General features: G+C 35.9%; 1 protein-coding gene across 1 annotated transcript in view; it reads left to right on the top strand.

Moving 5' to 3' along the window:
* Positions 1 to 24,098, top strand: part of Samsn1 (SAM domain, SH3 domain and nuclear localization signals 1) — a 49,386-nt gene that overhangs the window by 6,107 nt on the left and 19,181 nt on the right. Inside the window, exons 2-4 of the mRNA XM_021209847.1 lie at positions 14,257 to 14,328; positions 18,558 to 18,707; positions 23,446 to 23,575. Of these exons, the coding sequence (XP_021065506.1) occupies positions 14,257 to 14,328; positions 18,558 to 18,707; positions 23,446 to 23,575 (352 nt within the window). The remainder of the gene's footprint in view (positions 1 to 14,256; positions 14,329 to 18,557; positions 18,708 to 23,445; positions 23,576 to 24,098) is intronic.

Below are 24,098 nucleotides of genomic sequence, written 5' to 3'. Positions count from 1 at the left end.
TGTGTGTGTGTGTGTGTGTGTGTGTGTGTGTGTGTGTATACACCTAACATTTGTTCCCATATTGCATCTATGGACATACTTGACCATGTTGTTTAATAATATGGCTCATGGGGCTCACAGCTGGGTAGATTGTGAAAGGCCCCTGTCCCATAGCATACATAGTACCTCCCAGTATTATGAGAGGTAGCCAGTAAAGAGAAAGATTCCCGGTGAGTGGCAAATTGATTTTTCAATACCCTTTGACTAAAATTTGTGGTCTCTACAGCAATAGGGTCTTACCATTAAGTTCTGGTAGACAAACAAGAACGCTAGTGTTTGCCTGGTGGATAACAGGAACTTTCCTGATCAACAACTCAAAGGATGTATCGCACACCAGTTTCCATTAACTTTAAAAATCTTTCCACAGCCTCGATGACATAGCACTATAGTCCATTAATTTATAGAGAACAGTGTAATCCTGTACATGTGAGGTACTTCATTCAAGGTTTAGAAAGGATTTGAATTTTACATAACTGTTTCTATAACCAAATCTGTGCTCTACTGTTGCTGCTGCTTCTTTTTGGATCTAATTTTAATACATTCATTTGGATAAATTCAGTCCACTGTTTTGTGTTTCAAATAATAGGAGTTGAAAAACTATGGGTTCATGGAGGGAAGCAGTATGAATGTGCTGTGGACAAGACTTAGAATCTGTCATCTGTTGGGACAGATGACATCCCTTTCAATGTATTCACACTTTAAATGCAGCAAGCACTAAGACTATTAATATCCTATGCTACCCTTTTGTTCAGCTTGTTTCCATATTCTAAGAAAAGGCTCAACTTTACTGTTCACTGGTTCAAAGGAATCACCCATAATTTGTATCCAACTTTTGGAGGGCTTTTCTCTCTTCCTTCAAAATACATTAATTTGATGAATGAATTCATAACTCATTCAATTAACTGTTAAAAATGACTAAAGTTATTAGCTGTTTTTTAATGATGAATATTTTTTTTCCAGCAAATCACTAACTTGTTTTAGATTTTCCCATCTTATAGAATGTAAAATTTAATCTCAAGCAAGTAGAAAAACTTTGGTGCCAAATATATTGCCAATATTTAGAAAGTAATAAGTCAGCATGCAGAAAAATCCAGATAGTGACTTAGGAGAATGTGGCTTCCCCTTGGAATAACACCTGAATATTTTATATCTTATAGGAAGAACGTAGAGCTACTATCGGGACTACTAACATACTTCATCTTTTAAAACTCAACTTACTTAACCATTTGTCTCTTGTCTTTCCCTGATTTAGAGAACAATGACTTCATTATGCACAGGGAATGTACTTTTTCAAACAATGGAACCTCGTGCCTAAACACTATATCTAAATTTCCATGTCATGCCTCACCAAACTCATGCATTTCTCCTTGTTTGCTAATATTAAGAATTCAAGTGGAGTCTTAGAAATAACCCATTCGCATTCAGCTCTTAGTAGAAAAAAAAAAAAAAGCCATCCTCCATTAAAAAGAAGGGATGTTTTGAAACTGTCTGTGGTGGTAGTTGTGGTGATTCCTACGTACAGGAAGAAAGCCTCTGTTGCTACAGTTAAATGCACCTTATCTGAAATTAACATGGCGGAAGCTTGGTTTCTAAGGAGGTCTGCCAGAGAAGACTCTGCCACAGAGCCTGTAGCTTTGTCCAGAAAATGGATGCCCCATATTGTCTTTTTCTGTGCATTTTGCTCCATGATCTCTTTCTGTCTTGCTGACAACATCCTATAAAGAATCCAGTGGGATTATTTTTATGAAGAAACACCCCAATGATTACACCATTTAGTTAATGATCTCTTTGGAGTTCTTCACACACAGTTACCTTCTGAACCACTCAAGTTAGAAGACAGAGGGCAACAGAGTTTAGCCACTAACAGTCAGAGAGCTCCCACCAAAGTAGAAGTGAGGACTGGATTTTCAGCTCCTTCTTTCTTCCAGCTTTCTTTGATGCCTTACTTCTATTCTTATAGAGGCTCCACACTTGACCTGCATTTGACTGTCCTGCATGCTTCCCTGTTCTCACACCCTCCTGCCCATTTCAAACAATCATCTTTTCTCATGCAGATGTACCTCAGCTATAATCCAGTAGCTTCCAGGAGGCATCACTTAAAACACAGAGAAAGAAAATCTGCTCTATACCTTTAAGCAGTCCTCGATTATTACATATTAGGATCTTCTGAGGTGCTTTGCAAAGATAACCCACTAATGTACCATCTGGTTTCATAGAGACTTCTGTTCCCTGATGCTACACTCACTCACTCTGCTGCTTGTCCTCTGGAATGTCTCTGTGAATTCATGAACTCGTGCCTATTTGACTACTTAGCTGACATCAGACGAAAGCAGTAGAAGTGGTTAGCGAGCAGAACAGTAGGCAACGTGGACTAGAGTCACACACAGCTGGGTCTGAAGGCATGATTTTGATTATTTCAGAACCAGATTGTGGGTACTTTATTAAACCTTATTTGAGCTTTGGTGTTGTGATTAGAAGAGGGGGACATGTTAAAGCCTGTTATGTAGGCTTGTAAGTTGTTAGCACGTGTCTATTTCCTGGCTTAACTGGGTTAACGAGATAATCTTAGCATCTTTTGTACATTTCTAATCCTTATTTCATAACTGTTTCATTTTCTTGGATATAGTTTGTTTCACCTCAGCTAACTCTCCTGTCAAGAGCAGAAGATATATCTTACTTAAGTTTGTACCCTTTGACTTGGGAAGAACTCAAGAAGGATTGAACCCAGTCTTTCTGACTCTCAGACTACATTGGCTTTCTTTTCTTCCTTCTTTTTCTGACTATCATCAAAAACATTTATATAATACAAAATTGTAGTGATTTTTTCAGTGTATGTGCTCTGAGTGTGACATGACTAATGGGTAATATTAGTCATTTACAGAAGTGACCTACTTCAGAGACACCTAACAACCCATTCATGATAAAGATCTGGGCCACACATGATAAAAAACAGAGCAACTGTTTCTAGAATCAGAGTGCAGTGAACCAAAACAATATACAAATAGTACATTATAATGCATGAGAAATGAAAGACTGTTAGCAGGACAGTGTGGCTTTGTATGGAGTATTATACATTATACACGTACATATATATGTATACATATGTACATACATGTATACATATGTACATATATATGATGCTTGCTTATATATAATGTATAAAATATAAAGTATATAGTAAGTAATATACAGTATATATATATATATATATATATATATATATATATATATATATATAATTGGAAGCAAGCATCTCATTTATCTCTGCAGACTTGCTCACAAACATGAGATGCAACTTGAAATAACATTTCCAGTCTTGATGCTAAATTCACTTTACCATTATCCAGCTTCAACTAACCAAACCAGGTCCCAGCATTGGTATGCTGTGTCACGTGCCATTTCTTCCAAGGGAAATAATTCCTTTTTAAAATACATTTTTAATATTTATTTATTTTATTTATGAGTGCACTGTAGCTGTTTTCAGACACACCAGAAAAAGACATTGGATCCCATTTTCACTCAGGCATAACTATATTTTTAAATGTATTCGTTTAATGTATGTGAATCCACTGTAGCTATCTTCAGACACTCCAGAAGAGGGCATCAGATCCCTTTACAGATGGCTGTGAGCCACCATGTGGTTGCTGGGAATTGAACTCAGGACCTCTGGAAGAACAGTCGGTGCTCTTAACCACTGAGTCATCTATCCAGCCCTGAAATAGTTCTTTCATTAACATGGAGTACGCATTCTTTTTTAGAGAAACCTTGCTCACAGTAAAGAGATACTAGGTAGTGCTAACTTTTGGTATCCTTTTTTATAAGTGAATCGATATGAAGTTACTTCTGTAAGCTTGGCCAAAGCCTTGGATCTGACCTAGAGACTTACCCAGTGTACTTGGTTTCCTGGAAAGACTAGCTGCTGTCACTTCTAGTTACATTTTTAATGTAATAAAGTAAAACCAGGAAATAATGGGCTTTATTTCTATAACTATGCAGTTTTACTATCTAGAGTAAGATCCAAGGCAGATTTAGTCAATATGAAACCTTACTTTAAAACACACAATGATTGAATTAGATATCAACCAGGGAACACACTGAAACTGTATAGGGATAGTCTCTAAATATTTTATTGTTGCAGTGGACTTTATTTTGTAATATGTATTCTTACATTACATATGTTCTCTATTCGAACTGCATAGCCATCATTTTCCTTCCGCTCAATGATAGCTTTTGTTTGGGTTGTTTAAGTTAAGGGATCTACAGATTATGTAGGATTAGGACTAGCTCATTATTATTACCTCATTATTAATATCTACCAGTTTTAAGGTAGCCACTCACAAACAAATGTTTATAATTTAAGAAATCTAATTCCTTCAGAAGTAAACATAATACAGTTATGAGACATGACATTGTAGGCCACAGAGTGTTCATTAGCTCAACTAGTTTTTTTTATCACTACTATGTACCTCTCAATACACTCCAGTATACATTCAGTCATATGTAAATTTGAAGAGAGAAAAAAAAGTTGTTATAATGGTAGATTTAGTTGTAATAATACATGTATTTGATAATGAAGACTCGCAGTGGTGTCTTTCAAAAATCCCGAGCACCCATGCATGCTAGTATTTTTATCTACATAATCCTTCCCTGTTTGGGATTGCATATCATATATTTACCGCACATAAACATGTCTGTTCTTACTAAGGAAAAAAAAAAAACCACGTTTATACTCCTAAGGCTATGGCGGCAGTTGCTGCCTGGGAAGAGAGTGTTTATAAGGTTTATGATATTAACTGCAGCTCTCAACCTCAGGTAGCATAAAGCATGCAAAAAAGAACTTTCTGTCAGTTTTATTATTTCTAAAAAGGTTCCCCTTGAAGCAGAAGAGTGACCTTGCTTTGCTGAGCTGACATATGCCACTGGATTAATGGCAGAGCTTGGCTGAAGGGGAGCTCACAGACACATTACAACTCCAGAAACTGGGCTGGCGGTGACCATTAATCAGGGCCACCAAAATCATGCATCAAACCCACCCATTTAAAAGTAGTAAAAATGACTTTAAAAAAAAAACTTTTTTGAGAATTAGCTTATTGTTTGTCATTACTTGTGTTCAAGGAGATCCCTGCGTGATTAAAATATTCCTTGAGGAGACCTTTAGGAAGGTCATTTTATTCCCAGAGGCCACCTACAGCAGAGCGTGGTTAAAATCTAAGGGATGCATAGGGTGTCTGTACTCCTGAGTGTCTGGTGGAAAATTATTGGATGGATTCATTCTTTCCAAGTTAACTTCCAAACATTTAACTATTATTTTATAGCAGTGAGTACTATGAATGAACTTGACTTCTTTCTGATGATAAATGTAAAAGCAACATATATTATGATCAGATATTGTATGTTAGTCATAGAAGTTACACATGAGTGATAAGTTTCTCAGAGGATTCTTTAAAAACCAAAAGTTCAAGTCAACATATTAAATGATTTAATATGTTTAAAAGTCTACTAAGCTTGAAAGTGTCATATACCCTTTCGTCATATTGATTACGATTTCACTAGAAATTTTCATGGACTTATCATCATTAATTATTGAAAATATTTTTTAAAAAGTCTGAATTATTAACTTCTAAAAAGAATTGTTCCATAAATAAGAAGGTAAATGACTTTTATCCTTTTTGAAGCTTATTAATACAAAATTTAAGTTTGGCTTCTGCGTCATACTTCTCATTTAGATCAGTGTTACTTTATATATACTATGACATGATTTCATTTGCAAATAGTGCAAGTGAAAAAATTAGATACTTACTAAGGGAACAAAAGAGAGGTTTATTTAGATGTATTTAAAACTTGGGTTGCCATAGCAGAGCAACAATATTTGAAGTTCTTCTAACTAGTGGTTGCTTTTTCTTACCAGGGTCTTAAATATTACTTTGGTTCTTAGAAATATAGTATATAAAATATTAGAATGCAGAGTATCTGTTTTTGAAGTTTACTTATTTGACTAAATAGTTAGAAGATTATAATCAGTAATGGCATGATGAGTTAATATATTTGGTCACAGATTAAAATTATCAAATTTGTACAAAAGTTATCTTTTAAACTAATTGGAGAACGATGTATTTTTTTTTTTGTTGTTGTTGTTGTTAGAAAAGTGAATCCCGAGCCAGGCATGGTGGCACACGCCTTTAATCCCAGCACTCGGGAGGCAGAGGCAGGCAGATTTCTGAGTTCGAGGCCAGCCTGGTCTACAGAGTGAGTTCCAGGACAGCAAGGGCTATACAGAGAAACCCTGTCTCGAAAAAAAAAAAAAAAAAAAGAAAGAAAGAAAGAAAGAAAGAAAGAAAGAAAGAAAGAAAGAAAGAAAGAAAGAAAGAAAGAAAGAAAATTGAATCTCTACCCATGGGAGGAGATACAGAGACAAGTATGGAGCAGAAACTGAAGAAAAGGCCATCCAGTGACTGTCCCACCTGGGCATCCATCCCATATACAGTTACCAAACACAGACACTATTGTGGATGCCAAGAAGTGCTTGCTGACAGGAGCCTGATATAGCTACCTCCTGAGAGGCTCTGCCAGTGCCTGAGAAATGCAGAAGTGGATGCTCATAGCCACCCATGGTACTGAGCACAGGGTCCCCAATGTAGGAGCTAGAGAAAGGACCCAAGGAGCTGAAGGGATGTGCAGCCTCATAGGAGGAAAAACAATATGAACCAACTAGTACCCCCAAGAGCTCCCAGGGACTAAACCACCAACCAAAGGGTACGCATAGAGGGACTCAAGGCTCCAGCTGTATAGCTACATATGTAGCCTTGTGGGATATCAATGAGAGGAGAGGCCTTTGGTCTTGTGAAGGCTCAATGCCCCAGTGTAGGAGAATGCCAGGACAGGGAAGTGGGAGTGGTTGGGTTAGTGAGCAGGGGGAGGTGGATGGGATGGGGGGGGTGGTTTCAGAGAGGAAATGAGAGAAGAGGAGAAAATTTGACATGTAAATAAAGAAATTATCTAATAAATAAAAAAGAAAGAAAGGAAAAAAGAATAAAGCCTACTTACTGGTGAAAGAAAGAAAGAAAGAAAGAAAGAAAGAAAGAAAGAAAGAAAGAAAGAAAGAAAGAAAGAAAGAAGAAAGAGAGGAGAGAGAAAGGAAGAAAGGAAGAAAGCAAGGAAGGAAGGAAGGAAGAAAAGAAAGAAAGAAAGAAAGAAAAGAAAAGAAAAGAAAAGAAAAGAAAAGAAAAGAAAAGAAAAGAAAAGAAAAGAAAAGAAAAGAGAATCCCTATCCTTTGTACAGTCTTTCCTGTACCATGGTGAATAGAAACTAAGATTGATAATAAGAAAGTTGCTGGAGGCAATTTTTAGCTTTTGTAAGGGTGGTAGATATGTAAGCCCAGTTATCTTGGCTCCTCATGCGTTCCCTCCTGCATCCTACATCCTTCCAAGCACTACCTGTACACAGTACACTGTACACAGTACCTGTACACTTAAAAGTTCTTGCTAGTTTTAAGCTAGAGATATTATTGTCCATCAAGGCAATACAAAATCTAGTGAAATAACAGTGTACCAAATTTAAAAAGATTAGTCATTAAAATGATTGTGTCCATATGACAATAGTTTTTTTATCCTGCAATAGCTGAAAAGGAATTACAGTTTACATTAGTCATATTTTTGTCTTCCAGAAGTATTTTTCAAATATAATAATTACCTCCACCACCTTTTCTTATTTTATCATTTTAAAGCAATACTACCTTTGGATTTGATGTTTTACAAAGAGTATCTCAGTAAATAGCTACAGAATCTCTTAGAATTAAAAAACAAACAAACAAAAAAAAAACAAAAAACTTTGAAACAACTTAAAATTGTGTTGGTTTGAGATCATTTGATGTCTAAACTTTTGATCACTTATTCTTCAGAATAAGATTATAGGTATGGGGCTAGACATGCATACAAGATATTATTAAGATTGAATATTTTTATGATCATATGTGTGCAGGCATGCATGCAATTGCCAGTTTATCCATGTGGTTTCCCATGTATATATGTGCACATAGTTTGTGTTCTGCTTTGTTCTGATGATTTGATCATTTTCTTTATCTCCGAGCGGCCTTTATACAAGGCTGTAGTGTTCATGTCTAAGGCACTAACTAGTGTTGATTTTGCAGTTCTTGTTGCTTTTTGACGTTCCCTGGCACCTCACAGACTGTCTTCCACGGACACCACATGATGCTGTGATTATTTAACACTGAGGCAATCCTAACAGGTTATTTTTAAGTGAGTGAAATGTGATTTTCACTCTCCAACATCTTAGCACCTGAATCAGCCAGGAAAATTAAATCCTCGAATGCTTTTGGATAAAGGGTGACAGACGTGTTGAGGTTTAACTTTTTATAATACAATGTTAATGGTGAACTCAAATGGAATTTTGATCTGAAGAGTGGAGACTAACAAATGTCTTATGAGTAATGTTTAGATGTGAGAACTTGTTGGCAGTGAGTATATATATATATATATATATATATATATATATATATATATATATATCTTCTAATTTGCCAGGATACTTCAAAATACTGTGTGTGTCTGATTCACATATGCAAATATATTCTATGAAATAGATTGACACTTCTACCAGTGCCTTGCTCATTCTTAAAAATCTATTCTTTAATCATTTTTTTACAATCTAGACGTTATCCCCCTCCTGGTCCACCCTCTGACAGTTCCATGTCCCATACTTCCTCCACCTGTCTCCATGAGGATGTCCCCCTCCAACAACCCCCCCCACACACACACACCAGGCCTCCCTACTCTTTGAGGCCTCAGATCTCTCAAGGATCAGGAGCATCTTCTCTCACTGAGGCCACACCAGGCAGTCATCTGCTGTACATGTGCCGGGGGTGGGGGGCTCATATCAGCTGGTGTATGCGGTGGCTCAGTGTCTGAAAGATCTTGGGGGGGGGGTCCATATTAATTGAGACTGCAGGTCTTCTTATAGGGTCACCCTCCTCCTAAAAGGGGTCTATCATGACTACTCTCCAAAAAGAGTTGTTCAATTTTTAAAGTCATAGTGTACAGAGACTTTATTTGACAACTCTACAAGTTGGTGGCTGGTTAAGAAAGAAAAGTAAGGTCAAATCTCCTGGTTTTGGTCAAAAGCTTGATTTATATTTTTAAAAAGACACCACGATTTTCTTTCATGTTCATAGTACAGACAGGCAAATGGTTTAGGAGGCTTATGTAGCTCCATCATCCGGTCCCCTTCAGAGAACTAAGTCCTCTTCACTGTAATGAACATGTTCCTATGACTCTGTAATCATAAAAATGCACACAGGTAGTCAGGAGCTCTTTAAACACAGACCATTCCTCACTATGGCTCCTCATAGAGATTTTGAACATAATATCCATCCTTGTAAGCGTAAGGACATTTGATCCACAAATCTACTAAAGACTTTGGGTGCAGTGCCACACCCAGCACTAAGGAGGCAGAGGCTGAAGCTGGAGTTTGCTGGCCGGCCAGTTCGACCTGGTCAGTGAGCACCAGGCCAGAGACGAACATGTGTTCTAATTCTATCCTTTGCCCCTGCCCCTATGCCCACACACACTTCTCCCCTTGCCCTCGCCCTTCCCTTTGAATACCATTTCATGTGAGCCCATGCAGTGCTTTAGTCATGAACATGTCCTGGTTGCTTCTCTTTCAGTACATAGTGATAGTTATTTTCTATATCTAGTATTATAGAAGAGACTGGCAAAATAGTAATTTTATGATTTTTTCAATTTTAACAACTAGAATATATAAGTACAATATATACATATTCAGAATAACTTTCCATGATCAATTGTTCAGTTAACTCTGAAATATATTTCATTCAGAAAAGGGATATTATTGTCTTTTATTGTTGTCTGGTCTCAAAATGCTGCTATTATATTTCCCAAGACAAACACTGATATTTTTCTCCAGTATGGTGATAAATCAGTGAATTTTGACATGTTAAGATATACTGAAATGATTTCACAGTATATTACATGTACTACTTCCATTAAAACTAAAATAGCATGCTTTGGGCTACAATCTAGACAAACACTAAAACATTCTGTATAGCCCCCTAGCTATTTGGAAGGTGTGTCTGTGGGTTAACAAAGCACCAGGAATACAGGTGTGTGCATAGGGTCTAATTTGTGTACTCGAATTGACACAAGGCTGGGTGGTCATTGTTCTGGACCTTTATATGTGTGAGTGCAGCTAGGAACAGAACAGTTTTAGAAGTGAGTTGGGAAAATCTCTCGGTGCTTTCAATTGGGATTCAAGACTGTGGGTTTTATTTAAGCATTTTATTTTATATCTGCAATGACTTTATTATAATCCTGATAATCTTGTCTTAAATGGTATTGACATTGTTATTGACTTTAATTGTTTTCAGTGTTAACTTCTGTGTCTGTCTTACTAGCCACGAAAATGGCAAAAGGTTAAGATTTCCTTGGCCATTCCATTCTGTCCTTGCAGTTCTTCTGTGTACAGATTGCCAAGTTCCTTTGCTTTAAGATAACTTGTAATAAGTTTTGCCCTGAGCAATCAACTCAATTTAGAGATAGGGAGATGTGTTTCATTTGGATGTTGCAGTTTAGGGATTTTTATTTTGATTGAATTTGAGAAACTTTGGCACAGTTTTGTATTCAAGTCTATGAAACAACACATATTCATCATTTCTTTCTTCCTCACCCCTCACTAGTTTTTACTTGTATCTCTTTGAAAGAAAGCCTGCATTTGCCTTCATGAGACTCACAGAATATTTTCTCACTTACATAAATGGTCACTCACTCTGTTTGGTATTATCTCTTTCACTGAATGCCAATGAGTTGCCTTTCCACTGAACTAGGGAAAAAAAAATTCTGTTTTTTTTTTTTTTATTGATATAAATACAGACTACTAATTTAGCATCCTCTTGATGAGTGTTGGGGTTTATAGGTTTCTGGGTAAATATTACAATGAATGTATAGTACATTCATATGTTAGTATTCATATTCATATGTTAGCATCTTCACACGTCAGTCTGGCATTGAAATTTAGAAATGTGATTGCTATGACAAAATACAAATATATATGAAAACTTACCAGATGTTGCCAAATTTCCCTCCACAGATGCTGTACCATTTTACAAGTGATTTACTAAACATATTAGAAGGGTTGTATACTTCATTTGGCTGGGGTGGAGCTAGGATTGAGTATAGAGCCTTGCACATACATGTGTTCTATTTTTTGAGCTACACTCCAAGCCCTTGTATATACTTACACAAAATATAAAGGGCAAGCATGATCTAATGCCACTATTATCAAATGTTACTTACATTTTGGATTGCTTTTTGATTCAGGGTGCTTTTCCCAGAGACAGTTCTTTGCAACTGCTTGATCTTGATCAGAGCCTTTGTCACCGGCTACTGTCTGCAGAATGATTACACCATACACATTTGTGAATATTCAAACATGTTCTCTATAATTAAGGACTACTGTGTAGGAAGCAAGCCTTGCTTCCTCATAATTCACCTTTTCACTATACTTGACAGTAGAAATTATAAATCCATTTCTTGTCCATACCTCATAGTAGACATTAACTCCTTCTTGACATAAGCTATAACCTATAAATATATTATGAAACCATCTTCTCGGAAAGTAAGTAACTTTTGGAGTGGATAATGAAATATGCTAAGTGCCCTTTTAAATAAGAAGTGAAATTTACTTCTTTTTTTTAAATTTTATTCTTAGCTCTCTTTTATTTTACAGCTTAGGCTTTGTCTCATGTAGTTTGAAATTCTTTTTTTTAACTTATTTTATTAGATATTTTCTTCATTTACATTTCAAATGCTATCCCGAATGTCCCGTATACCTTCCCCCCACCCTGCTCCCCTGCCCACCCACTTCCACTTCTTGGCCCTGTCATTCCCCTGTATGGGACATATAAAGTTTGCAAGACCAAGGGGCCTCTCTTCCCAACGATGGTTGACTTGGCCATCTTCTGCTATATATGTAGCTAGAGACACGAGCTCTGGGGGTACAGATTAGTTCATATTGTTGTTTCACTTATAGAGTTGCAGACCCCTTCAGTTCCTTGGGTAATTTCTCTAGCTCCTCCATTGAGCTCTCTGTGCTCTATCCTATAGATGACTTCGGGCATCCACTTCTGTATTTGCCAGGCATTGACATAGCCTCACAGAGATAGCTATATCAGTGTCCTTTCAGCAAGATCTTGCTGGCATATGCAATAGTGTCAGGGTGGACAGACCGACTCCTCAGCCTTTAGGTTGTTGAGGAATTAGTATTGATAGGACTGACAAGACCCAAAGTAGCAGGGGATTTTTGTTTGTTGTTTGTTTTTATCTTTTAAAATCACTATTCCCATATNTGCTTTTCTTTATTGGTATAATGAAGGAAGAATTAATTTTAAAAGGTGGTGGCTATTGATTACTTAATGGAACAATATCGTGTAGAGAAATGCTAAAGTGAATCTATTTTGTGCCCTCCCATGCAACAGGCTCCATTATCCAGCAGTGGGAAGCATTCTGTAGCTCTCATTAATATGCAATAGGTGCCATTGGACTGGGTATAGGCTACTGAACTGCCACAGGTCTAGGTTACAGTAGGCTATAAGAATGTCCCAAATGCACAACAGAGTAATAACTGTCCTTGATGGATTCACTTGTGAGCAGGACAATAGTTTCCTCACTTCTCTCTGATCTTCCAGTCTTGATGGCCTAATGGAAAATGCCCACAAGGCAAGGTGAAGTGATCCACTCCGGATTTATGTCTAGTTTGGTAAGCTCTGTATGAGATGGCTTGGTAGTTTCCACTGTGGAACAGAATTTCAGCTATCTTGTCTTTACTCTCATTACAAGCAAAAAGAGCTTGGAGCCAGTTCAGCAAGGGAGGCAAGTCAGCAAAGGGTAATTTTTCCGCAACAGTCATCATTCTTGGAGCAATGTTCTAGAGCACAGCTTGTAATAGGCTAGCTATGTGTCACACGTCTAGGGTCTTCTTAGATCAACTCATTTTAAAGAATTTTAATGGAAGTTGGTGGAGAGAGATGTGTCTAAGAATGATTCCAAGGACAAGCCTTCTCTGGCAGAGAATTTTTAAAGTGAGAGATAAATTCTGAGTGGACAATAATAAATTCTACAGGCTACTGACTGCTGCTATTAATCCTTTTTTCTTTTTTCAAATTACTAGGTTACTTGTTTCAGTAAAATCTATCAATTTCTAAAAAATTTTATTTTGAAATGGGATACTATCCTTTGGACAAAATATCTTCTTTAGATTTGTAGGTACACACACACACACACACACACACACACACACACACACACACACACACCTAAACAATCCACCACCCTAAACAATGAATAAAATTAAATAGTGAGAAAGTCAATTTTTTGACTCAGTGATTTTGAAGAATTTTGAAAATGATTCAGGAGACCCATTTAACTTTGAAGCATCTCAAGTTTATTTATAATCACCTACCTAGACTGTGTTGCATGAGAATAATCCGGCATTGTAGCACTAGGGGTGCAGGGAACTTGGTCTGCACAATGGGGGAAGGGATCAGGATCTCATTGGGATTCCCTGTGAACTGTGAAGAGATTCAGTTTGCCTCTTCATCTTACGCGGTGCACACCTACGTGTTCAGTTTATTAACATGTCCACCTGTATGCCTTTCTTTCTGAAAACTGACAGAGAATTTAAAGTTAATAGAATATATTAGTGGGAAGTGAACTTGTGTTAGTTTTGTTTTTCAGTAAGCTTATCTGAGGAAGCAGTAGAACAATTACTTAGACCCTTGCTTGATTTCATTGTTGCATTTTACTGGTTGCCTGCTTTGTTGGTAAATACTGCCTGTCCTTTCTTACTGCAAATAACTTAGTGTTTAGCTTACCTAAAGAAGGCTCAGTTTAGAATCCTCATAGGCTTCAGTTGCTTGGGTCAAGAGCCTAAGTAAATACTGTAAATAATGTTTTTAAATAACCATGGTCTTAGCCTCTATTACACAAATCAAAGGAGGATATTTTAGAAAATTTTAGTACAAAATATGAATAATAAATATTTATATATCCAAAGGCTTTTGATGGCTTAGAGGACTTTTCACAGCCTTCCATATTCAAAAGGCATTTCTGAGAAGCTATAATAAATTTATTGCTTTCAGTTGTGAAAGTCACAAACCCTAAGTTTCTTTTCCTTTTCCAATTTTACAGCGCAGCAGCAGTTTTGGGAATTTTGATCGTTTTCGGAATAATTCCGTATCAAAATCTGATGACTCAATTGAGGTTGGTATTTTATTTTTATCTCCATGACTATTATGATAATATATTATAAAAGTTTATAATATAAAAGGATAATACTATTTTTCTGAGTTAGGTAAGGAAATTAAATACATTTTCAAGTCATATACACTTACACAGAATTTTGTAATAGATGAGCAAATATTTAGGGCCTAGCACCACATTGGGCATTAAGCTAAAACAGCTATTTGAAAAGCTTACTCAATATTTGGGCAGAATAATAATTTCAAGTTAGTTATAATTTGAAGATAGTTATGATTCAAAGTTACATTGACAGTTCCAAGTCCCCTGAGCATTTCCATGCTGAAGCAATATACTTGCCTGAGTTGATAGCATGCTAGATATGCAAATGGGCTTGATGGTCTTTCTGATAAGAGGAGCATGTAGCTATACCACTGAACTCTGTCACTTCTAGTGTATACAGTAAATAGCTTACTGGTTATCATAACATGCATACTTGTAAACTAAGCACACTTTGTGTATGTCCTAATAGTAATGTTGAAGTGTGCTTTAACATTAAATTTTGTAAATAATAATAATAGCAGTACCAGAGACAGCTATATTTAAAGGAGTGCTTGACATGAAGGGAGAATAGTGTTGTCAATTAGGAATTATTGGTGTTTTGATTCATGATGAAGGAATATATGTATTCACTGATCATAATTCCTTTTTTACTACAGAGTTATCAAATGATAAAGGCAGAACTAACCCTCTTATCTGACTGTGATGTCTGGCCTTCAGTTATACCATCTTATTTACTAGGAGCCATTTCCAATGAGTGACTAAAGAAAGGCACAGTAGCTAGTTAAGTAATGGAGAAGAGTTGCACACTCAGAAAACTAAGAATGTTACACATATTCACTATTAAACCCAACCCTAAACCTGTTCCTGACCCAGTGCATGCACTGATATGTGCTTTCAGATAAACAATTTATATAAATCTCACATAAAGAAGCATATGTATACACACACACACACACACACACACACGTTTTTATTTCAGCAAGAAGCATTCTAAATGTAGTAAATTAAAATAACATTTCATATATTATTATTTCTTAATATATCCATTAGCATATGCCTATATGTAGTATATATTTTATTGATTTATATAATAGATAGATAGATAGATAGATAGATAGATAGATAGATAGATAGATAGATGGAGAGATAGAGAGATAGATAGAGAGTCATTACATACAAACACATACAGACACACACGCCCTGACTTAGGGTTTTTTTTTATGCTGTTGTGATAAAATATGCTGTCAAGGGGAACTCTAGAGAGGACAGTAGTTTTTTTTTTTATAGTACAGTTAAGGATTACAGTCCATCAGAGTGGGGAAGTCAAAACTGTGAGGTCTTGAAACAGCATAGTCAAGAAGCTGAGAGCAATGGATGCATGCTGCTGTTCAGTTTCCTTTCCCCATTTATCAGTCCATCCAGTGAATGGGGGCCAGACTGGGTGGCTCCTTCCATTTCAATCACGTAATCAGAATCGTCCTCCACAAACACTCACAGATTCAATTCCTAAGTGATTCTAGATCTTCCCAAATTGACTATAAAACCTAGACACTGCAACCATGTTTTGCAACCTATATATTTAATTGACAACTATATTAATTATATATGTACTCACATAAACATATATGTATAACCACTTGTTTATGTATGTGAGTATATACATGTGCGTATACACGGAGGGGAACTTACTTGTATGACTAATTTCACTTAGTGTTTTGTATTAATTTTTACCTCTCTATGACTATATATTGCTATATTCTGCTGCTATTAGGTTTTAATAAACCTATGAAAGTATCTCAGGCTCATTCACTGTCAATGGAATAAGTAGTAATGGCTTTGTTATTTGTTAAAGCATTTAGCAGAGCTTATAAAGTGGTTTCTCATTTTTCAGAAACCCAGTATCAATTCTTCAAACTTTTCACAGTCATCTACACTATGGCAGGGTTTCTGTTAGGTATTCCAGAGTACTGTAGCAACGGGAGATGGAAATACCTGCTTCATAATTCCCGGGGACTGGAAGCAATAGCACTTTAAAAGATCATGACAACAGAACTGTAAATTCTACACGGAAAATGTAGTTAAGGCTATGGAGAACTTCACAGAAAAGAAAACTAATCCAAAATATATAAGACAGTTTCTCCAAAGCTTCTATAAACAATGATAGGAAAACCAAGGAGTATTTGTATTGCATTACTTGAAGCTTTGATAATAGTATCAATATCAGTTGTAACTAAATGACATGTACTTCAGTTACTAAAATAAGTTTACAGTTAAAACAAAGTTTAAACACAGGAAAGAGGGAAGAAAAGGCCGAGTAAACTTTTAAAGTACGTCCCAATTCTTTTTTATTCTGATATTTTGAATTAAGCAAAGACTCTTTGCCTTTGTAACCTTGAATGTAAAAATTAATAATGTGCAATGAGGGCTTAAATTGGCTGTCCATTCATATTTATCATATGTAATTTGGGGTAAGATATGAGGCAAAATATAATGTTGATTAATAATGATGTTAACTATGTGCTTAAACTCTCATATTAAAATATTCATGCTCACTAAACAGACGTTTCCCGTCATTTTTTATGTTCGGGTATGAATGGCTGTCCACCCGTCAAGTATGGTGGACGGCATTCAAGCAGATGCCCTTCACAGTTCATTGTTTCCACATCTGAGTACCAAGAATATCTAATCCAAATATGTCCTCCAGCGGAGGTGGAAAAACTGCCTCAGATTTCTACATCAGGAATTTCATTTCTTTAAAGGTTACTGAGCACCAGTTAATATGCCTAGAAAGGTTCCTGAGACTAGAATGAAGCTCACAGAGGGAGCCGTTACTCTGTGGAGCACGTGTCGTTTGAGAAGTCCAGAGAGCCATTCCATGAGCAAAGCATTATCAAATAAAATAAGAGCAGAGATGACTACTCAGGTAAAACAAACAAGAAGTGTGGACAAGCATGGAGAAGGACCAGTCAGATGACTGCTTTCCTGTACCATGCATGAAATGGAAACTTGGACAGCTTAAAAAATACATCAGTGACTTTCTAGAGAAGCCAACGCAAAAGAAAGTCCAAACCTTGGTGATAACCAGATGAAATTGAAGAAAAGCATTATCATGGCAGTATTTGATTACCAAGTCTTATCATACATCTGTGAGTCAGAAGCACCACAAATGATTTGAACCAACTGTCCTCAAATACTGTTTTTTTTTTAATTTTAAAATACTATTTTGAAATCTGATAAGTAGGGAAGAATAAGTTCATAAAGACATGTTTGTTATATCATATAGATTCTATATGACATAAACACATATTTTAGAAACCTAATATTGATTTAAGTTAATGTTAATTATGTGATTAAACTTTAATAATAAAGCATTTAAGATCTCCACCAAGAAGTTTCTCACCGTAAATTGTAGTATATCTTTTACGTTATGCTGTTGAGCTTAGCAAGAAAACACTACTACTGATATTTTAGTCTGAGTCAAAGGAGAAATCACTGATTTAGGGAGATTGCTAAGGAGCACCAGGTATCAATAATCCAAATAAAAGACTTAATTAGTACCATGCATGAACTCATTTCTTTATTAATGAATTGAGCCAGGTAATATTTACTATTACTTAATGTGAAAATGTATATGTATAATGCATGAAAACATTGTAGAACTCAACTGATTTAATTAACTTGAAAACTTCTTTAAGACTAACTTTGACCATGCCAATCGGATTGAAACCTAGGAGGTTATTGTAACGCTCTTCCCTCACAGGTGGGTGTTAAAGGCCTTCCATTAAGTGTTCTCCAGTCTATTGATCTGTAATCACAGGATACCTGATGGTTACTTCTGTGCTGTTTATCTCAAAGATTAGAACTAAAATGGTTGTTTAATAGAGCTATTAAACCATAAATGCACAAAGGATTTCACTTGTAAAGGTGAGAACTTTCAATGAAGTGATGTAGGCAGCCTGTTGGACAATATGTGTCATACACAGAGGGTATACTGCACAAGAACAAAGCATTTCAACTTGGATTCTCCCTAGAGAGGTTGTCGATCAGTGCTCTTCAGGTTGGACACAGAGTGCAGATGTAGCTAGAACCCTTGCCTAAGGTGAAATTCCCTGCACTGAAAAACCCTTAACTCAAATACATGATCCTTTCTTCTTTACTATTTTGACTTTTGTAAAAAAATTCTCTATCAGGTCCATGACCAGGAAGTGACAAATGGAAGTGAAGAACAAGGCAAGACTTCAAGCAGTGGAGGAAGTCTAGGTAAAAAAGTGAGGGCTATTTCATGGACAATGAAGAAAAAAGTAGGCAAAAAATACATCAAAGCTCTCTCTGAGGAAAAAGTAAGTATGCTTTGTCATATGTATATGTGCATGTTGTCATATGTATATGTGCATGTTGTCATATGTATATGTGCATGTTAAAAATATTCAACAGGCTCTTTCTCTCGACCTAGATTATTTGGTGTTTTATGAAGCACTTAGAGATTATTTTCTTCACCTATAAGCATTGTAGTTCCTTTACAAAGTGTCTGTGCACATGAGTACCATGAAGTGGGGCAGAACAACATTCCACAGTCTTTTCTCTTTGCATAGCTACACAAGTTCCTTGGATCAAATTCAAGGCCTCAGGCTTGCACAGCCTTTACCACTGAGCCACTTGGATGGCCCAGATCTATGGCTCTTAGACTAATTACTCACATTTTAAAGGGAGACAAGGCACACATCGAGCAGTGAAGAGGAGTATATTGTTAAAGTTGGGACAAGTGTCTGTACATCATTTCTTTTTATTGCAAAACAATATCCTATTTTATAAATAACCTACATTTCTTCACATCTACTCATGAATATTTGGACTTTTTCTACTTTGGATACATTATGAATAATGTAAATATTTGCATGTGACTCTTTCTATGAAGATATTTTTGTTTTGGTTTTTTTTTTTTTTTTGATATATGGTGATTCTACTACTTACATTTTGAGAAGCCGGCAACTGTTTGCTCAAAATGCTGCAAGTGTTACATTTCCAATATCAGTGAATGAGTAACTTCTTCTACATCATGTCAGTCTGAGATTTTTTTTTTAAGTATTAGCCATTAGTGAAGATGAAGTAAGCTCACACTACAATTTTATTTATAAATCTCTTATAATTAAAGATGCTGTTATCTTTAATGTGGTTATTGGTTATATCAATTTATCTCTAGAGAAGTATCTATTTAAATATTTTGTCTGATTTTAATATTTCATTGTTATCATTATTAAGCTCTCAATGTTTACATAATTCTCAATGAGTCTTATATATGTGATTCTTAATACATATTTTATCATTCTGTGAATCATGTTTTCATTTTTATAATATTATTTGTATCCTGAATGTCTATAATCTTATAATAGTACAGTTTTTTGTTTATCTTTATTATTTGGCTTTTGGAATCATACTTGAACTATTGCTTAACACAGTATAATAAAGATTACTTCTGTACTTTCCCCTAATGGCTTTGTAATTTTAGCTCTTAAATTATAATGCATGATTCATTTGGGTTAGATATTCTATATCGTGCTTCAGAGGAGTAAAAATTATTTCTTTTTCTTGTAAATACCTAGTGGACTCAACGTCATTTGTTGAAGACTCTTCCTTTCCTTTTATATATTGTCAAAGTCAGATGACCATCATATACAATGTTGTTATAAACATAGAGTTCATACCTATAATGTTTATATATAGACTTTCAGTCTATAATTTTAATTTGTATGTCTTTTGCTCATTTTCTCTTTCAACCCTCTCCTAGTTTAATTCTGACCCTAGTATTCTATCACAGTAACATCTTTGGGTTGCCAAACACAATGTCACTTTACACACGCTATAGACATAAGTGGTAATATGCTTACATAGAAAATATTCTCTTGGTTGCTTTGAGCATTTTTTTCTCTTTCACATAGTTCTTTTTGGTTTTTCTCTTGTTGCAGTCTCTCTGACAATGCTGCTTCTTCTTTTTCTTTTCTTCTCTTTTCTTTTCTTTCCTTTTTTTCTTTTCTTTTCTTTTCTTTTTTTTCCTTTGAAATGGGGTTTCTCTGTATAGCTCTAGCTGAAACTCACTATGTAGACCAGGCTTGCCTAGAACTAAAAGATCTGCCTGTCTCTGTCTCCCAAGTTCTAGGGTTAAAGACATGTTGAATCACCACAACACATCTCCAATGCTTCTTAAAATCCTGGAGGCTCCACTAAATATACTCTGTCCTTTTCTGTGATCTTGGACATGTTCATTGTTTTCCAAAGTGTCTCTAGAAAGGACTTCTTCATTTGATTGCTATATTCAATCAACCCTGATCATTTGATATTCTCACAGAGATGTGCAATAGATATCACAACCTTTTCATATATCAAACTTTGAAATTCTCAGCACTCCTACTGGAAAAGAATTATTTCTCACCCATTATTTCTAGTCCCAAAAAGCAATATTTTCATTCTTCTAGATGCCTAAACATGTAATAGAAAAAAATCACTTCAAATTCTTTCTCATATTCTGAACACTAACCAATCACAATATCCTCCTGTTCTTAATAGCCAAAGAATATTTGAAACTATTTTTTTTCTATTCAAACTATACCTGATTCAGACTAAGGCACTAGCCACCCTTGCCTGCATTACCCCATCAGCCACCTACGTTGTTCCTATTATCTCTCTAATAAGACCCAGTCTGGACAAAAACGCCTGAAGTGGTGTCTGAGAAGCAAGATCAGAACATAGTGGGACCGAGATTAAAACTTCAGAATCTCCTGTAAGAAAAATCCCTTTATGATAGAGCAATGAAGCTAGTCCCTTTTTTGGAACTGACTTTCAATAATAAGGAAAATACTAAGGATTTCCAAGGGGGGAATGTCTGTGAGCTCTAAAGAAGGGTCCATGCAAAGGGCAAGCCTTGCCATGACAAAGTCAGCTTGGGAGCTATAAAAGGAGTGGGGAGAGGTAAGATTCAGTTTCTCTTGTCAGTCCACTTCTGAGAACATTTTGGCAGATGTGTGGGCAATTCTTGAACCAAAGCTTCCCACGAGAATCACCTTCCTTTTCACCCAGAATAGGCATAACTATTATTTACATGTATTCAGCCCCCAAGGCAGTGCAGGGTCTGGCTTCAGTGTAAACTCACAGGTAAATGCAAAGGGGAATGACCAGAACTGCTCAGGTGTACTAATATTGCTGTTGCTACTGACATAACACAATAGACTGATTATTCATAAGAAGCCTTATTTTGGTCATGGGTTATGATACAACAGGAGGGACCACATCTCATGATATTTGTTTTGGTGATAGGGTTTCAACACAGCAGAAGATGTCATGTAGTGACAAATACAGAATGTGTGTAGATGTTTTAGTGCCCATCCCTTTGCTAGTAAAATCCATCGATCCCAGTCATGGAGGCTCTGTTCTGATGACCACATCCAGTAATGATCACATCCCAAAGGCTCTGCCTCTAAACACCGAAATCAGATTAAGTTTCCCTTTTATGATACTGCACAGTGGAAACTGAATGTACATGTGAGCTTTTGGAGATGACCAACAACGTGAAATGCTAACACTCAGTCTCTAACCCCCAAGGCTCAGGTGCTTCTCACTATACACATCACAGTCAGTAAGGTGCAGGCCCATGGCAAGAGGTCTGGGTATCACCTTCCCATGGCCAGCACAGTGCTCAAGGATGTTCTTCCTTCCCTGCCTTGAGAGTTAATATGCAATGCTCTCCTTTCTTTCACTATACTAGCCTGTGTATCTAGGTTAATTGTGAGTTCAGGGTTTTTTTTTCCTATCTTTCCATTTGCTTAGAAAAGTATCTTTAGAAGAAAATATAAGTTCTATTTTCTCATAATTGAGGTCAACATATTATAAAAAGGTATCTTCATACATTTTTAGGTGGATTCTGGGGATTTGTTATCTTAGAGTTGAAGTCTTTGGAATTCAATTTTCCTAAATCAACTAACCCCCTTCTTTCTTGCTTGACTTACTAGTTCTCTTACATTCTATAGCCTATCTCCTTCACAGAACATGTATGTATCATACCAATGCTTTTATGTTCTGTTATTCATTACTATTATTATTATAATTTCTAACTGCTTTAAAGACATATAAACTATAGCTTGTACAGTATGCATAGTACATTTAGACTAGAACATAACTTATTAGAGGCAAAGTACTTTTACTCTGTTATCTTGTTTATTAACATATCCACAAATTTTAGAAAGGTCACAAGTACCTATGCTGTGCTTTATAAACTTTCCCTGAATGACTAAATGAATGAAGAATAGATAAAAGCAGAAAATCAAACTAAGTCTATGTATATGATGAGTTTTATCAATGCTCAGTAATGCTCAAAAAGAAGACTATTGAATTACATAGAGATGAGCATTAAGAAATTCATAGAGCTTTGTCCAAACTTTCTAAAAATGGAAAACATTTGAGATGTTTTCAAGGAAATGTAATTTGTTTTGAAATTGTCTGTCTTTTCTAATTTTATGCAAGATTTGGTTTTCACTTGACTAGGTGGCAAGCACAGTATGAGATTTGTAAAGCTCCTTAGATAAGGCTGACTTTAGAATTGCAAAGTGAGCATGTTTTATTCATATCTAGTGATCTGGTAGCGTGCAAATAACTGACATGAAACAAATGTGCAGAGTTTAAAGCTGTAGTACCAGATCTCAAAGGATTAGTAATGGTGGCAAACAGATAAGAAGAAGATGAAAAGTAACTGCACTTTATGCAGAAAAAGCATTCATGCCACTACATCTCACATTTCTGATTAAGTAATCTTGATATGATATTCATCTTTATTTGCAAAAAAGTAGACCATTATAATTGCAGTTGAATTCCACAATAAGCACAGTCTCATCTAGGGAATTTTTCCAAGTATCCTCTAACTATTTTCCTAGAAAATGAATGGAAGATTAATGACCCTCATATTTTATGCTGATGCATTCATGAGTGTTTTATTGTTTAAATGTGTCTTGCTTGTTGAGTCACTGCACACAGTGGACCTCTCCATGGAAATCTGATGTGCACACGTAACCTCTGATACCTTTTCTCCTGAAGGAGGAAGAAAGTGGAGGGGAAGCCCTCCCATATCGGAACAGTGATCCCATGATTGGAACACATACCGAGAAGATCTCACTCAAAGCCAGCGACTCTATGGACAGTCTTTACAGTGGGCGGAGTTCATCAAGTAAGACTAATGAATAAGAGGTATCCTCGCAGACATGGAGCCTGGGATAAGCTAATTAAAAAACAGTAAATGATCACTCTGAGGTTGTTTATCAAAATAGAAACAAAGATCCAGATACTTGATAATAGAGAAGTTGGAAAGTTTAGAGCGTTGAATATACATGGACTTACTAGTGATTGTGATACATAGCACAACAGATTTCTGATGCCATAGCCTACAGGGCTCTTGTGAAATGCCTCAAAATGTTGTTTTAGGTAATAAAGTCTGATATCAAAATTTTATGCTCTGAAAAACAGTGTTATCTTAATTCAAAAGACATAAAATTATTTGAAATACAGGAGTAGAAGTCTGTTCTTTATTTTTGTCCCATGGGCCTTTTTTGATTTTTCTTTTTGTTTTTGTCCCTTCTTTCCTTCCTTTCTCATTCCCCCACTCCTTCCTTCCTTCCTTCCTTCCTTTCTTTCTTTCTTTCTTTCTTTCTTTCTTTCTTTCTTTCTTTCTTTCTTTCTTTCTTTCTTTCTTT

The sequence above is a fragment of the Mus pahari genome, chromosome 12 (genome assembly GCF_900095145.1).
Source record: "Mus pahari chromosome 12, PAHARI_EIJ_v1.1, whole genome shotgun sequence".
Lineage (NCBI taxonomy): Eukaryota > Metazoa > Chordata > Mammalia > Rodentia > Muridae > Mus > Mus pahari.
The sequence above is the reverse complement of the archived record's forward strand: the minus strand, read 5'-3'. Positions and strand labels throughout refer to the sequence as shown.